This window comes from Lingula anatina, chromosome 10 (assembly GCF_051362555.1).
Source record: "Lingula anatina isolate TDL-2025a chromosome 10, LinAna3.0, whole genome shotgun sequence".
In the NCBI taxonomy this organism is placed as follows: Eukaryota; Metazoa; Brachiopoda; class Lingulata; order Lingulida; family Lingulidae; genus Lingula; species Lingula anatina.
This window is the reverse complement of record NC_141776.1, coordinates 5,334,124-5,351,462: the sequence shown is the minus strand read 5'-3', so window position 1 is coordinate 5,351,462 and position 17,339 is coordinate 5,334,124. Positions and strand designations below refer to the sequence as shown.

Genomic DNA, 17,339 nt, shown 5'->3' with positions numbered 1-17,339 from the left:
GTCCAAAGTGAGAAGGTCGATGCATTCCCAACAGTCCACCTTCAAGTCAGTTTTTTATATCATAAAGCTTTAACACATTTATTTTATTTCATTGTTCGGATTGATTGGCAGAAGAAAATAGCTTAAAATTATAGTGTGTGTTTGTGTGTATTATGATGATTACTTGTTGTATTTGTTCTATATTTTCACATCACCAAATAAACATTTTGTATTTTGTATCATATACTGTGTTCTTTTTTAATTTTGCTAATCTTAAACATTAGCACATTTTAAAATTTCTAGAAAACCACATAGGAATGCCCTTAGGATCAGGACACTATAAAGCTAGCTTTTTTTTACTAAACCTTTTCATGTGTTAGCTTTACGGTGTATCGCTGATGTGTGCTATATATGAAATCAAGATCGATTTGGCAAAACCTAAATCTAGATCCTAGGGTACATGGAAATAGTGCCATCAAAAACTTGAAAAAAATATAAAAAAATAAGAAATATTACAATTACATTGAAGGATGTTTTATCAACGTCTGCTGGGAACAAAAGTCTAAAACATTTTCTGAAATGTAAATTTATCCTTAACATATTGTTTCAAAAAGGTTGAAAACTGTACAAAATTGTGCGCAAAATTAAGAAAATTATGAAAACATTTGAATGATGGCTGAAAAGAATTTTTGTTTTTGCTGATTTTGGCCACATTTTGTCATGTTGTAATATGTGTCAAAAAGATGTTTGGTCTATCTTTGGTTTGACCTTTGCCCTTGCTTTGATATCTGTTTAGAAGTTATTATTATTATTATTATTTTTTTTTTTTGAAAATATGTGAACATTTATCATTCGTGTTGTGATAAAGCAATGAGAAATATAACAATAAATTGAGTTTGATTTTTATACATTTTTTTTTTTTTTTTTGCTGAGGATAATACTGGTTCTTTATATGTAAAATATGAAGACAACGAAGTTCACTTAATATTGCAATGATTACAAAACACATGACAAGTAACACGAAATGACTAGTTTTATATTGGTTGACATATACCATACATGATCTCAAAAATTCATCCAAGTCTCAATTTGGCACTAGAATTGAATGGAAAAAACATTAAATTACATTTAATTGCGATTTTTGTTTGTATCAATAAATAGGGCCTACTTCTTAACTTTAAATCTCTATTTTTCAAATATATTCCTGAAGTTGGCATGGAAGTCAACTGAAAATTCTTTAAGGGATTTCTTAAATATCAACAATCTGTGTACTCACAAGGCTACCCAGGTATGTTGGTTAAAAGTTCTCTCGTCTTAATTGTTTTAGGATCTGGTTGCTGTCTACGGTTACCGCAATAAACTACTTCGGCAAGACAGACCAAAATATTATTAACATAAAGTAAAAAAATGCATAAATAGTAGCTAAACAAAATTATACCTAACACTAACAGATAAACTTGACCCACAATACAAAGGACAAAATTTGAACGATCTCCTCTAGGTTCTTACAACAGCGGTAGTAGGGCCTAATTGGTGTATCTTGAGAACAATAACCAGGTAAGATGTGATATGTATATGTGGGGATCGGTACTGTACAGTGCCTCCAAATTGCGTAATAAAACCGGAGAACAATGGCCAGGTAAGCAGCACGACGGTTTATTCACGAGGACGGTTTATTCACGGACTGCTACCCCCGCGTGAATAATCCGTCAGAACGGTTTATTCACGACGACGGTTTCTTCACGTGACACCGGTTGTGTACCTGTATCTTGTCACGTAATAACACTTATGTGCTCTCCGTGCCAATGAACTTTAATTTCTTTCATTTTCATTCACTTTTTTTCCTACAAAAAATGAGTGAGATAAAACGTGACGTGAACATGAGAACAGTGAGTGATTGCGTTTATGCATGGACCTACTGCTCCCCAATACTCGTAAGTTGTACACCGTACTGAGGTAGCCTATGTATTGAAGGGCAAGTGTACAAAAACTAAAAATGCAGTAAAACACCGTGACGCCTGAAGACCAAAATGATTTCTTAGCGCCACGCCTTCCTGCAAGTAAAAAAGGCAGGTCTATTCACAAACGTGTTAGGCGACAATGGATTCCAGGTGGGCCATTGCCTTTGGCGAGGCGGAAGGTACGGTGAGCTGGTAAATCGTATTAAATCTATAGGCCCCCCTACCTACTCTTTCCTACACGCAGACCAATCGTTTCCCTTTCCAGGACTTTCAAAAGCTCCATTCCGATTCTCCGCCTCGTTCCATAGGTCTGTGTACACTGCTGTTGATATCAACGACGTAGGTCGTGATAGCAGTAAGCAGGGGCAGGGATGGGAGACATTTCCAACAGTGAAGTCTTCCACTGTGCTTGATCGATCCCAAAATCGCCTCTTCTAATCCTCGAAGTAAGTTCCTCAAGCAGGATATAGCGCCTAGTCTCCCACTCAGGATTCAATCTGCGATGTTAAAAGTCGTGTCATTCCGTCGAACCGTACAGCTACCTCAGTGAAAAAATCCTCAACGCGGAGACTCTTTAATCTTTAAGTGTGACACGTATTTCGAGACCGCAGTGGCGCGAAATCGCATAATAAAGACTTAAAAACTCACGTATTCCCCGCCCCTTCTACAGGTGCTCCCGTGGTTTCTTGTCCAGAAAGAGCCTCCCAGATATTTCGTTGAGATTGCTGCGACATCTTCCTTATGGTTAACCTAGGCAATCGTCATGTTTCAATAGAGGGTGCACGTACTGTATCGTCCGTTGCTTACAGCATGACGATGTCGGCTAAAATAAACTCATATACCTCCCCTTTGGGAGAATATTAATGGCGATCTTCGCTTAAGTTGCGACACGAACTTGTTTAGGTTGATATCTTTTCACATGTAGTATTGTAAACAACACAGGTAAGCCACATGTCATGGTTTGTAGAATATCATTGATATCAGTTATAACAATGTTCCTTTTCCGATAAAGGAAGAGTTTGATACGAGTTAACTATAAACGCTCACAAATATAGACTTTTACAAATTCTCCCAACCTTCACCCGGAACGTGTATCGAATAATCAACAATGGCGGACGTCGTGCACAGTGTGGCTATCTCCTTGTGTTTGGTATTTTTTCTAGTAATAGGTGAGTTGTCCAGTTAAAACGACGATGTCAGATAATCAGGTTGACTTCCAAAAGCTGTGCTGTAAGTGGATTTCGCCTGAATTTGTTTGTAGACGGAGAAATCAAGAAAGGTTCGCTGAAGGTCACCGGCTCGAGCGTCTCAACATCACATGACGATCGATCACAAGAATGGTTTTACTGCAAAATGATGTTTTGGCGAGATGAAAAACTACCATTCTAACACTGAAGTTGCAAATTGGGGTGATTATGTTGAAATCATTAGTGACTTTGTTCTGATTACTTGTTTTGTGCTTAAATTAAGCTATCAGCACGGTAGCTGTCACTAAGGTGTCTGAACTCGGCACAGTTACGTGTACTCAGTTAGCCTTTCAACTAATAGTGCGATGTATGCTGCTGCTTGGAAGGGATGTTTCACCATTTGGGTCAAATAAACACACACACATTGTATATGGAATAATATGAATAGTTCGATCTGATTTAGTTAATGTCTTTGGATATAACATATCAAAATCAAAATAGTGTACCAGTATTTTATGAAATGAGACTCTCTCTTTATCTTCCTCTTTCTCTTGTTCTCTCTGTCTCTTTCACCCCATTTCCATGGATTAGACCGACCTACTTTAGATCGACCTAACTCCCTGGGGGTTCACACTAAATAGCTGTCAGCCAGGCGGACACGGAAGTTTTACCCCCTTATACAGGGGCGGATCCAAAGCTATTTACTGACAGTCTTCCAAATTATCTTTGTTGATTCATCCTCCAATTTTGACCGTCTTCCAACAGAAAAAAATTAGATACCCGTCAATGTAAACTTGAAAATCTGACCGTCTTCTGGAAGACCCAGAAGACGGCCTAAATCCGCCCCTGTTATAGCTTGTAGTAGGCGGGACAGACATTTCAGTCGGATTATCTGAAAGTAATCTAGTGAGACTCCCTGCGGGGATAGATCGATCTAAAATCTATGGGAATAGAGCCTTTTTGTGTGTGCAGTATCTGAGAAGGAACCCCCAAAAAAGTCTATGCCTCATATGCATAAAATGAGTACATTAGCTGCTGCAGACACTGGAGACATGAGATTGGGCGATCAGCATTTTGTATCAGTAGATTTCTTGCTTGTATTGATAAAATGATATCATCTTGATATCACATGTGAAACAATGGAACAGGATGAATACTGTTCATCATGGTAAATCAGATTTAATGTGACAGGCTTACCAGATACACTTCCACAATCGTACAAAATAAATTGGCACATGAAAAGGAAACATGAAATAGTAGATTAAAGGTATTAATTTACAAATGTATTAAACGTAGATGTAGTGGATTTGAACCATGATCATTTATATTACTGTAGTTGACTCGAGTTACTCAAATGAGCAGATTTTAGTAGTATTGGGAGAGGAGTGTACATACATGCCTTCTATGCTTGCATGCCCCTCCCACCTTGCAAAAAAAAAAAAAAAAAACAAAAAACTTTGAAGTCACCATTTGATAATATTTTCAGTTCAGTTAGCAACTCAGTGAAAAAAATTCTGAAATATCCCTCCTCACTGTGTCATTACAGGCTGCCTAAGTTCCAGTGATTTTCTTGTTCTCCATGCTCCAAGCACTGTGCAGTTCCTGCAGGACCCAGGTAAACTTCAGCTCAGTGAGGTACCAGATGTCATATCTCTTACCTATGGATTCACAGTAAACAGGGTAAGGTGTATGGAAAACAGGGGCATTGTATCTCTAAATTAGGAAAGGTATATTTCCATCTTGTAAATTTGAAAGCTGTCTGAGGACTTTTCATTGTTTTCATAGATTTTTAAAAGACTTATTAAGTTATCAGTATCTTATTGAGATGAAAATTAAAGAAATAGACCATTGATAACTTATTAAGGAGGTTGGCAGGGTTTCTTAGGGGGGGGAGGGGTAAAGTTGAGCTGTTCACCTGTGCGTAAATATTGTTGACATCTGCTTAGAACACAGACTTGGAAAAAAGTAACTGATCACCATATACTATGCAAAAAAAATGGAATAGTAGATCAGTCTTCTACCTAGTCTAGTGTTACCCTCTACCAGGGCGAGTGATAGATTTATTTTCAGATATTCACAGATATGTTTCTAGCTAGATAGATGGTCATTTAAGACTCAACTCACCCTGTTGAGAAATCTCAAGGCTGATTACATGGCTGATAATTGTTTGCATAACTGCTCAGGCACTGTAACTTACCAGGTCCAGTCTAAGTCTGCGTGACAGCAATCAAGACAGTTAATTACTCTGACTTCAATCACTTGCTCTTCTGTGACAGATAAAAAAAGCCTTAGACTGGTTGCGTAACGAACAGTTATCACATCGTTGTGAAGCTCAGTTCATGCAGAGCAAGTACAAAGCCTCTGGCGCGCGCGCAAAGATAATTGTTTCCACATGGGATTTCTCAACAGGGTGAGTTGAGCTCTAAATGACAATCTATCTAGCTATAGACATATCTGTGAATATCTGTAAAAATTTATCACTCGCCCTGGTAGAGGGTAGTCTAGTGTAATTTGGTCTTCTAAAAATGTCTGCAGATAATTCCGTGCCTAGCTTGGACAGCTGAAGTTGTGAGCATCCATGAAGTGATTCATCCTCAACTTTCATTTTTATTTTATATCATATCACTTCATATAGTTTGTATGACCTTATGTGGCATAAAATATATATAAACTGACCTATGTTATTTACAGTGCTGGCATAATTTATGCATCATTTATTTTATTTCATGTAGCTCGTGTAAAGCCAAGGTTAATGCAGTTAGCGTCAACAAGTGCATAAATATATGGAATAGTTAAGTGTTTTTGTGGAAGCTGAGTCACTGTGGAGGTGATTTCAAACATTTACATTAAAACAGCCAGTAAAAGTTATGCTTGTATTTACTGGGTGCATGTGACAATTGTCATACAGTGTCTAGAAATAGGCCCCGTTCCCATAGACACCATTGATCTATGTAGATCGATCCAACTCTGCAGGGACTCTGGCTGAGTGCAATCAGCTTAACTGAATGACGTGCCTCCTGGTGTTGAGTTCAGTACAGAGAAGCTGATAACGAGTATGTTGGAAACAAGAAGAGACGTGTCATTTGGTTAAGCTAATTGCACTCAGAGAGAGTCCTTGCAGAGTTGGATCGACCCATGTAGATAAATGGTGTCCTTGGAAATGGGGATAGATTGTTAGGATGTTAGGATTTGTATAGTTTGGGATGTAAAGCTCTCAATGTTAATGAAAGCATATGTAACATTTAGCCAGGTGCTGCTACAAATAATTTGAGTTACATGCGTTATTGTGAAATGAAGAAAAAATCATATATTTATTTACAAGTTTTGTCAGATGCTACTAGATATTGTTTTGCTTCAATGGAAGTATTTCCTAATTGTTTGTTTGTTTATTTTTGTTTTTTATTAATTTGTGTCCAAAACATATTGTTAGGTCAGAAGGCAGAGTCCCAAGGATTGATTAATAAATTGATTCTAACCCTATATTTGTACTTTCACGTGGTAATCATTTCAGGATCTCAACTTCCAAGGCCTTGCTGCGGGCAGCCTGTTCAAACGGCCCAAAGCCAATGTGCTGATAGCAGTGGACGGGTTCACAGAGAACTCACCATCACTAGAGACCAAACATGGAGTCAAAGTACCACTAGACTTAGTAAGTCAGTATGAGAGATGTATACTGGGAAGTGTGCACATTGGGTGCCAATGTTTTTACTGCCAGGTTGACTGTATTTCTGATGGTAGTTATAATGTCAGTCAATTGATAACATGAGAATTTATTTATTTTTTTTTTTTATTTGTTTATTTATTTATTTTTTTTTTGTGTGTGTGTGTGTTACACAGACTCATTGCTTTGAGACCCTCAAGTCAGGTGATTAGCACAGTAATAACTGATGGAATACATGTGTTTATCAACTTGATTAATATGACCTTGTTCACACATTGTTTTGTCTGCTTTCTGGGGTAAATCTTGAAATAGATTTAGCAGTTATGATTTCTGAAGCCCCTCTGTTATTCCCGCCATCAATATGCTCCTGACTTCTATTAATAATTTTCATCATCGTATGTTGTTTGTCTTCTTGGCTGTATCCATGATTTCTGGACAAAATGTAAGACTTCTTTACTAGTGTGGTATCAAGCTAGGCAGGTGATATAGTAATCACTCAAATCTGTTTCAACAACTGGAATTGAAAGTTTTCCCAAAAATGTCATTGGTAATAATATGTAAAATGTAGATTCAGGAGTTCCTAAAAGTTGTTTGGTTTTATGTAAAAAAAAAAAAAAAAAATACATTGTTGTGAGTGTCTGAAAATGGTAAATCTTGAAAAAGGAGCGAAAATGTGGTTTGAAGAGTTTTCTATTGTGGTACAGGATTGTGCATTAAACTTAGATATGTGCCAGGTTCAAAATGATACATAAATCTTGAGATTGTGCTAAAGTTGATACAATATGACTTATTGACACTTCTGACTTTACTTTTTAATTTGTTTTTTAGTTATTTATTAGGATTTTTATTTACAATTCTTAAAGACTGACTTCGTTTAAGTTTCAGCTAAGGGTTTTAAATAGGAATATTCTATGAGTGAGTGCCTAGCTAGACTGCAGTTAGGTACAAACTAATGATTACCTAATACAGTGGTTAATGGACTATATTTTCCCATGGCAATGGGAAGACAGGAGATTAACACTGATGATTTAATAGGTGTAGTTGCTGTTGTACCAGTGCCCTTCGAAAGTGTGGAAAATTTATGTGTGTGAATAGAGCAAAATGCCTTTTATGGGTTTTTTGTGTGCTTGTATGGAGTGGAAATATAAGGGGAGGGAAAGTTTTTTTAAAAATTGCACTAGATATTGTATTTTTTATATATTCGTTTATTTTATTTCTATATTCATCATTTCATTATTTTATTATTTTGTTTATTATTATTATTATATTTGAATAACAGTAACTGTTAAATGGTAATGTAATCATTGCTCTAGGTAAGACCTATGAATTCAGAAGGTGGTTTGAATTACACTCGTTTTTATTCAAAAAGAATGGCTACAGATTTATTATTTCTTTTCAAGATTTTTTTCAATTTCCGTAAATGGGGAGATTTGTATTTGCTGGGTTGATCCCCCCCTCTCTCTCTCACGCACACACTCCCCCCCCCCCCCCTTTTCCCCCTTTCCAAACACAGCAAATGTACTTAGGGCTCTTACTGCAGAACTTTTTGAAGGCTTTCCTAGTGCATTTTGGCCCTGAAACTGTGTTAAAAAACAGGACCAAATCAAATAAACTCCGACTTCCTGTTATCTACAACCAGACATCTATATGCTTTTTACTTTCTATGATAATGGAATTAAAAGATAATATTGTGTCATAACAGTAATTGCCAAGGAAAAGCATTGTTTAAGTCTTGCCGTAGTTTTTGTTACCCTCATGTCAGAGGAAGGTCACAAGATACTGTACATATATCCATTAACTTAATATGCTGGTTGAATTTTTTTTTCTCAGCTTGTTGATTTAAAGTGTATTGATGTTAAAGATATGATAGCTGGATGTATTGAGGAGTGTTTTGGAGATGAAGACCGTCGTTGAATAATGTGTAGTGCATACTGATATAAAAACAGGACACATATTGGAGCTGATTCAGAGCACTAGCAACTGACCCCCTACATTACTGGGTATTTAAGAAGGACCCTCGGTGCTTACGGGCGCTATTCTGTTGTGATTAAGGCTTTTGGCCATGGATTTATGCATTTTGAGTACTGTCATGTTGCTTATTTTTAAGCAGAATCGGTGGTTATTTCTCTTCACATTTGTAGCATAGAGAAATAATAACAGTATAGGGATATGGTAAAGAAGGTGTAAGCACTACGTATGTTATATCAGGCGAAATTATGACAACTTATAATTATCTACTGCCAATCTCTGAACTCTGAGAAATCAGTTACTAGTGCTCTGATGATTAATGTGAAATGATGATTAATGTTTAAATATGCAGGGTAGACAAATGAATTTGGAATGAAGTATTTGGCAATAATTTTTCTCATCTTTGTTTCAGGATCTTCCTATCTACAGCACAGAGCGTGTAGTCAACAATTTACAGAGCAGCTTCTCGCCAGAGAGGAGACCCTTCATTGTGGACCTCTCAGCGGATAAATCGGTAATTATGACCATCTCAAACAGAACTTGTGAAATGTCCACCTTCCTGGTTTTTTTTTTTTTTTTTTTTTTTTGGGGGGGGGGGGAGTCTTTTCACCAGAGGGCTATGTAAGCCAAGCTGAAAGTCCAACCGGTGTAACAGGAATGGAAGTCCGCTGGCTGTAGTCTGCTTTCTTTTACTTTGAACAGGAGACATTCGTCCCATATACTAACCCCAATATTCCAACTAATCCTAACCTGTATTAATCATATAGGAGCCTGAACTTCCATTCCTACCGGTAGGACTTCCATTCCTGTCGCACCGGTTCCAATAATATAAATAAGAAAAACAATAATAGAAGAAAGACGAACGAAAATCGGTCTTAAGTTTAAACAAAGATGTGTCCAACTGAAAACCCATAAAGATTCGTAGTGGCTCAATTAATGTAGGTAGTGGTCTTAAATGAGCCATGTATTTCTTATGATAACAGAGAGCGCAATATCTCATTCAAGAGGACGACTTCAAGTTTATTTGAGATCAAAGTAGACTTTTTTATGTGATGACGTGTCTTTCTCCACTGTGAGAGCATGTACAAACAAATTACAATAAGAGTAGTGCATATACACATAAATGAATATCAGAACCAGTTGGCCTCAACGCCTGTGGCCATTGCTGCAAGGAGTGATAACCACGTGCATCGTACTATGTTCTGTCTCCGTAATCCCGCTACGGGCCACGTCGGTGTAGCATGCCCTCGTAATGACTCCCAGCTCTATTTTAACTTTTTATTTTATTTTGAGATAGTAGCTGTGTGAAAATGGTTTGCTTGTTGCAACTTGTTACGCGTGTTTATTAATTTTTCTTTTTGTGAAATGCTTTCTGAGGGGTTTAGATCAGGCTGAAAAAAAAAAGCTTCCAGCTTTGACCAATAATTGCAATAATAATAATTGCGTCTATTCATTAAAAGTTTGACTTTATTTGTTAGAGGTGTATCCCTTACAATTCCCATCGTTTTAGTTTTCGTAGCGCCTCTGAAAAGTGATAAATCAAATAAACTGATAAAGATAAAAACGGGAAAGCATGAGATAGCTTTTAAACTGTAGCTTTAACTAATGTTTACATCCGACTGAAATAAAACATGGCGGCGCCTGCTGAGGACTGTGATAAATATAACCTATTAAGGGGATGAATATGTCTACCTAAGACTTCTTCGATGCGGCTCCGCTGGTAAAGAATTGTCTACGTCACCGTCATGATCAGCTCAGTTTCATAATCAATAGAGTGGATGGGTGTGTGACATCCGTACCGTTGGTTGGCCCTAATATGATATGAAATCATGTGAATCCGATAGGTATTTTTATTTGGATTCTCACGTTTATGAAATGAAGTTTAATTCTTATTTTGGTCATTCCTCACGTGTTTTATTTGTTTGAACTTCCTCCATATAAAAGCTGTCTGTGTGCGAGATAATGTATTTTATTTAATATTTGTATGCTGATTCAGTTTTAGTGTGCATCAGAACGACACGTCGACACGAAATACTCATCTTAACCACACTTATATCGCGTTTTTATTCATTTTTCCCAGGATGACTAATGTTGATTTCACGTTTTGTATTCTTTCAAATCACTTTATCCGAATGCAATTACTAGATCAGTGTTTGAATAATAGGATCCTGGCCGTATCTTGCCATCAGAAGCTGATTTGCATGATCTTGAGTAACGATTTAGTTGTTACTGCAGTTGAAATGCTATAAACACGAAATATGAAAGATGTAAACAATGTTGATCAACATAAAATACGCTTCATATTGGTTTCGAAGATAATCTCACTTGCTCTTATTTGTCCACATTGTTTTTAACGTGATGCCACTCAACCCAAAACTTCATCAAATAAAATAACATAATTTTATGTTTTGCTTAAACTTGGTCTCCCTTATTACTGTTGTGAAGGTTATATTTCAAGGCGTCGCGTGTTGATTCTGCCCTTTAACGCAGCAAGAAATAATCACCGGATGCCTGAAGAACAAATAAACGGAATCTCTTTTTTTTCCAGATATTCGATCTTCGCTCTCTTTCTGGGGAAATATTCCGAGATCTTCCAGTAACTGCAGACAAGATAGGACAACTACTGACGGGTAAAACCTCTCTCCTTAACCGCTACGAAGTGGGCAGCCTTAACAGTAGCCGCGACGCTGACCGCACCCTCCTCTCTGAGCTGCAATTAATAGAAGAAATAATGAGCAAGGTGATTAAAAACTTCACCTTAACTGGTTCATTGATGTATTGTTATCAGCATTGAAGTCCTCACTTTCTCCTTATTTATTTATTTATTTATTTATTTATTTATTTATTTTTATAAGTGACCAGGAATGATATTCCGCATCAGAACCCTTTTTTGCATATATTTTACAAAACATTTTCATCTTTATAAAACCTCATTAAGTCGCAAGTTACATTACATTAAGATCAGGTTATGAAGTACAGAGCGGATTACCCATATTAAGACGGGAAAGAAGAGAGAAGAATACGGGGGAAATTAATATCAGAAAATGATGTCGTTTTTAACAAATCTTCTACCCACCGTCTTGCAATTTCCAGGTTTCCAAGAATGCTGCCCAGATCCAGGACAACGTTCCCGACTTCTACAGTTTTGCCGTGTCCGGGTACCGGGCCGTTGTTGACCAGTATGGTGACCAGTCCGAGCAGGCCAGAGACGCGGCCCACTTGATATCTAAGTATTTGGAACAGGTAATTTTATTTATTTATTTATTTATTGGCTAGTGCAGCAGGAATGTTACTCGGCTAGGAACTGTGGCCCATTTCCCATTAATTTTGTACTTTGTACAGGTGACATTCGTCCTATATACTGCCCCTGCCTCGATACTCCTTGTGTAACGAAACTGAGTGTCCGTGGAACAGAAAGTCTGCCTTCCATTTAGATATAAAAGATAAGGTTAGCTTGAGTGGGTCAAAATCTAGGGCGAGGCTCACCTGTACAAATGAATGGGAAGCGGACTGTATCATGGGGGACTCTCTGTCACGCTACGCCGGCTTACCCTAACCAGTGCAGACCACAGGGACCTCGGACTTGCATTGCTAGGACAGGCGAACCTATCAAACTTGGCCCAAGCTCATTCTAGAATACAAAAAGAAATAAAAAATGTTTTGTTAAGTCATAATTTAAGATGTGTATGTTTTAAATGATCGTCGAAAACTGATGACAGAAATCGATAGTCGTCGTTAAGTACTAGAACATGATGCACAGTTTTACATTCTGGACATGAGACGCGCAATATCGATTTTCCTCGATTTATTTTGTTCAGGAATCTAAATATACTGTGTTATGAAGTGTTTGTTCGTGCCGTGAAAGCCGAAAAATCAATAACTGTATCACTTATTGAAAATAACATCATACGTGTTTGTTCAGACCCGCGTGTTATGAAACAAAAAAGTTCGTGGCCGCATCCGACCTTGGGCTGCATTTAGAACAGCAGACTTACTAGTCCGCGGGCCAAATATGGCGACCGACTAAAAAGCTTGTCGTCAAATCGGCTAATAGACACGGAATAGATTCCGGGGGATGGGTGGGGGGGAGTATTCAAGTGGGTCGGCCATATTTGTCCCGTGGACTAGTTAGTCCTCTGTTCTGAATGCGACCTTATATGCAACCAATTTCATTTCGACAAGACGAAAAGTAAGGTTGTAAACATTAGGGCGTTGTTTTATCATAGTGATTTTAATTTTTGTATGTATTTAAAGTTATAAAGCCTTACGGCTGAGATGTAATGTGACCATGTTTAGAACTTGAGTTTTGTGTTTTTCAGTTGACAGATCGTTTCAAGGCGCTGTACAGAGACAGCGTGGTGGTGGAGGTGGTCACTCTGCCAAGTCTGCGCCAGGCTCTGGCTAGGAAGACTAGATCTCTGTTAGCAACTCAGGTACTGTACGCATCGTGAAGACTTTGTCACACCTGGCGTTTAACACCAACGTGTGAAAACATTTGCCCATACGCAGATAAACGCAAATGGCTCGTAAGATCTACGACGTATGCGTCTCGAGTGCGCAGGTAAACTGTGGTGCACGTTCGCATAACCGGAGAGAATAAGAGAGAGAGAGAGAGGGAGAGAGAGAGACTGTTTTGAGCAGGTCTAAAAACAATTCTGTTCGGTGCTTGTAAAAACGGGTGATTTTATGCGCTCAAAGTTGTGCGTGCTATCGATTTTACACACGATACTCGTAAGTATCTCTTTACACTAAGTGAGACAGAAGCATAAAACAGTGGCGCACTGTTACAGGTACGTGTTCCCCTGTGATACGTATTCACACGCGCACGCAAACTTCTTCGACGCACCTTGCATACATCTCTTTGTATGAGAAATTCGATACATTTCGTGTTGTAGTACACCTACATACACACACTAAAAACAAACAGTCGGATGAAGAAAAGAAATAAAAGGATAAAAACATTTGCCACTGTCTGGTGTGTAACCGCATTTAACCGCAGGAATTTGTGTTAATGCATCAAATTAGGAAATTAAACGCCAGGGGATGAAGCTATTTATTATTTTTTATTTGTGGTATTTCTTGTGACTAGAGACGTGTAACATTTTGTCAAATTAATTGCTGTCTGTAACGAACCGGAATGTCGTTGAAAGAGCAAACCTCACTTAACAACATTTGCCCTTTATCAAATGGCACTGCATGTTTTGCTGATAGGTTTGTTTTGCAGAAGTATAGGTGTTTCTTCAGTTTTGAATTCGATCTGTTTTTAGTTTTAATAGGGATTATAAGGTCATTAGCAAAGTACATTTTCTAACCAGTGATAGACAAAGACATACGGCATAAAAGACTGGAAATGCACTTCCCTGTTTGTGGACACCACCTTTGAATAAGTAGCAACGTTTTTGGCTTTTCCTTTCTCTATGACGCCATTCCACGTCGACACATGTACTAGTTGGATCGGCCCAACTCTGCGGGAGCTATCGCTAAGTGCAATCAGCTTAACTGGATGATATGCCTCCCCCAGCTAAGGAGCGATTAACTTTCGTGTGCGCTCGGCATAATTACTGCCTTAGCTGCTCGAGGAGGCGTGTCAGACAATATTAATCTGATTATACTGATTGCACTAAGCGAGAATGCCCCAAAGAGTTGGTCTGATGCTTGCTCCCTATTTCTCTGAACGTTAAACGCAAGTAAATCGTTATCCAAGTTGAAATTTCAACGAAAACATATTCGTTGGACTGAACCCGAAACTTCCTCCTTCCAGGTCGGGGAAACAGAGGAGGAGAAGTACAACCTGGCCAGCGTGTACGACGAGAACTTCCCGGTCATCTTTAACATCTGGGTGTGGTTCATGATCTTCTTCTTCCTGGGCATCTACGGCATCGTGTACACGATGATCTACATGGACCCCGGCAAGGACAGTATCATCTACAGGATGACCGCTACCAGGATCAAGAAAGAATAATCGGGGAGACCTAGCCGCGTTTAGACCTATCGGTGTGGATCGGGGGCATAGTGAAACTACAGTAACAGACTGGTGGTTTTGGTTGAGAGATGTAATAACTGTCTTCTCTGATGTGTCTAAACGTGACAAGGGACGGGGGAGTCAGGCGTTATTGCAAAGAAATCAGTATTTTTTGGAATGATAATTGTAATTGTTTCTTGTTGTCGTGGTGACAGCATGAATTTGTTTCACTAAAGAGGAGACGGAAACGTTTGTAAAGGGATGTAAAATATGTGGACATTTATTTATTGAAAGAACATGACCCAAGACGTTACATTACTGCAGCAAACACGTCACGATGGGATTACGTCATAACATATATCTTGGTATCACGTGGTCAGAGCGTGACGTGTTTACTAGTCCAGAACAGATATGGCAGCATCTTGAGGCTATGGTTCTAGATTTCAGATGTCGTACTTTGCTAGCGTCAGTACATGTGTGTGTACCGACAAGCGGATCTGCCTAACGAAGCATTCATTAGCCAACGAATTCTCGTCTCAAGGTCCATAAACAATTATCTCTCTTTAAAAATTTTGGGTAAACTTTACGGGCGACTTGGCAAAGACAAATCACTAGTAGCGCATGAGTGTTTTGTATAAATGATCCCAATCCCAGTTTCCCAAAACATTTCGAAACTTCCTATTATATATGATTTTTCAATGTCGTCTACTTACTGCAAATATCAGGTGATAAAAGTAAGCAAATGATATAAGTGTGCTTGTCTCACTTTTAAATATGTATAAGTTGATGATGATTGTAGAAAAGTTTGCACATTTTTGATGATAGTAACTGGCCCAGCAACGATTTCGGTTTTCTTTGAAATTTTTGTCTGCCAGTTTGGAAATAGCAGTCGACTATATGATATGTACTTTAATCTCTGCCCAGGTAAGAAATCATTACATAAGAGCGCTAGTCTATATCTAGTTTCACCTATATCTAGTTTCGCACAAAAAAATGAGTCGAAAAAAAATATCAGCTTCGTTATGGGGTTAAGATGGTGTTTTTGGTCAATCAAAGGGCATCAAGGAATATGTTTGCAATCCAACTACATATTAGCAAATACTTCAGTTTTTCTATGGTTTGAAAGTGAATTACGATTATTTGTTGCGTTAATGTTAAGTCAATCATGTTAATCAAATAAGCACAGTGGTTGCACAATGCAATAGCACTCGCATGTAGGGGCAAGGTGCACTGGTATCAAAACAATTGGCGTTGATCATAATTATAATGGCTGCGGGAGGGGTTTTCATTGCCAGGGTTTCATAGTTTTAAGGTTCGAGTATCGTTGCGTATATCTACAGTTGTTACCCCGGGTTTTGTCGTTCTGACGGCGACATGGCTTTGGGAAGTTAAGTCAACATCAAATTCAGATGACCGCTGTGGCATGTGCATTTAGTCGATTGGGCGTGTGTGAAAGGAATACGAATCCTTCGCTCTGAAACCCTGGCTATATATTGTACACTACTTATGAGTTAACACAAAGCAAATACTGAAAAGCAATAACTGTGATACAAAGGTTGACGTACGTATCTAATAGCATGGTTATTATTATTATTATTATTACCATATATAATTATTGCCTGGGCACAGTTTTGTCAGCAGCTTTAATGAAATATTACATTTTGGTCGAGGTTTTGGGATTGCAATAAGGTTTAAGTAATGGCATGATTTGGAATTCACTACATGTTCATAAAGGGTCACTGTATCATTTTCAATTGTCAATCGTGGTAATGGAGGACCCTTTCAAATATTATTTTGATTGTAATGAGGTAATATTTAAAATTTATCCTAGCTGTTATTCATGAAACATCAAAAGGTGTTGTGAATTTTTTTTTGTAAATAGTGTATTCTAAATGTGCAATACTGCTTATGTCTTGTACGTTGCTGCGATGCTAGAGCGCTTAGAAAGTGGTGCTAGGAATGACGAAAATTGCAAGTTAGACGCTAGATGACAGTGTGTGTGACTGAAGTATAGACACTAGGTGGCACTAGAAGACAGGTCACGTATGACTTACCAGTGTTTATTTCAGTTTCAGTGTATTGATGTACATTTCAGGTTAAGGTTCCTTGAGACATTCCATTGAGGATCCCATGTAAAATATTCAGTGTACAGTTAAAGAAGGTGTTCAGCATGTGTAAACTTCGCACATTGGGTAGTGTATGTTGTTGATCACCATGTACTTACCTTGTATACAAGCCAATAAAGAATTTAAACCGAGTTTTGGTTTTCATTGCTAATTTGAGATATGTTTAGTCTTTTGCTATTAATGCTATTATTATTATTATTATTATTATTATTATATAAGATTTATGTTACTGATCGCGCGCGTTCAAATATTCTAATTTTTTTTTCTTTAAAAGAAACCAGTCACATTTAACAGTAATTTTTTTACAGTTTATTTATATTGGAGGGTACCCCATTTGTTTAATATTAATATCAACGTAGACGTATTGAAATCGATAGCCTAGCACAACGCCTCTCCTCTGCTCTATGGAAAGGCCAGTTTTCGTGCTGTACTTGCAGCTCCCTCTATTGAAAAGAACCGGCATCACAGTGGAAGTTCGTTCTCGGTTCACCCTGG

The 17,339-nt window shown here is 37.9% G+C and overlaps 2 protein-coding genes across 5 annotated transcripts in view; one reads left to right on the top strand and one right to left on the bottom strand.

Moving 5' to 3' along the window:
* The window catches only part of LOC106158321 (uncharacterized), a 61,454-nt gene extending 58,662 nt beyond the window's left edge, over nucleotides 1–2,792 (bottom strand). For 2 of the 3 annotated variants that reach the window (XM_086997920.1, XM_086997923.1), the window contains exon 1: nucleotides 2,589–2,792. In XM_086997920.1, the coding sequence (XP_086854046.1) occupies nucleotides 2,589–2,674 (86 nt within the window). In that variant the 5' untranslated portion in view covers nucleotides 2,675–2,792. Of the gene's footprint in view, nucleotides 1–2,164; nucleotides 2,561–2,588 lie in introns of those variants that run through there. The other variant, XM_086997922.1, reaches the window with a different exon arrangement.
* A 184-nt stretch (nucleotides 2,793–2,976) lies between these two features.
* LOC106153824 (renin receptor) lies at nucleotides 2,977–16,975 on the top strand. Of its 2 annotated transcripts, none has more exons than XM_013527929.2 (8): nucleotides 2,977–3,109; nucleotides 4,674–4,807; nucleotides 6,639–6,776; nucleotides 9,169–9,270; nucleotides 11,305–11,496; nucleotides 11,850–11,999; nucleotides 13,076–13,189; nucleotides 14,518–16,975. In XM_013527929.2, exons 1-8 carry the CDS (start codon nucleotides 3,049–3,051, stop codon nucleotides 14,716–14,718), a joined length of 1,092 nt encoding a protein of 363 aa, XP_013383383.2. In that variant the 5' UTR covers nucleotides 2,977–3,048; the 3' UTR covers nucleotides 14,719–16,975. The 2 variants fall into 2 exon arrangements, with proteins under 2 accessions (XP_013383383.2, XP_013383392.2); XM_013527938.3 differs by lacking the exon at nucleotides 2,977–3,109 and adding an exon at nucleotides 3,174–3,349.
* The last annotated feature ends 364 nt before the right edge of the window (nucleotides 16,976–17,339 follow it).

Excerpts from the sequence above, each read along its gene's own strand:
- LOC106153824 (XM_013527929.2), top strand. The coding sequence starts at position 3,049 with ATGGCGGACGTCGTGCACAGTGTGGCTATCTCCTTGTGTTTGGTATTT. Across the intron at positions 3,110-4,673 it reads GGTATTTTTTCTAGTAATAG|GCTGCCTAAGTTCCAGTGAT; the intron begins GTGAGTTGTCCA and ends GTGTCATTACAG. Across the intron at positions 4,808-6,638 it reads ATGGATTCACAGTAAACAGG|GATCTCAACTTCCAAGGCCT; the intron begins GTAAGGTGTATG and ends TAATCATTTCAG.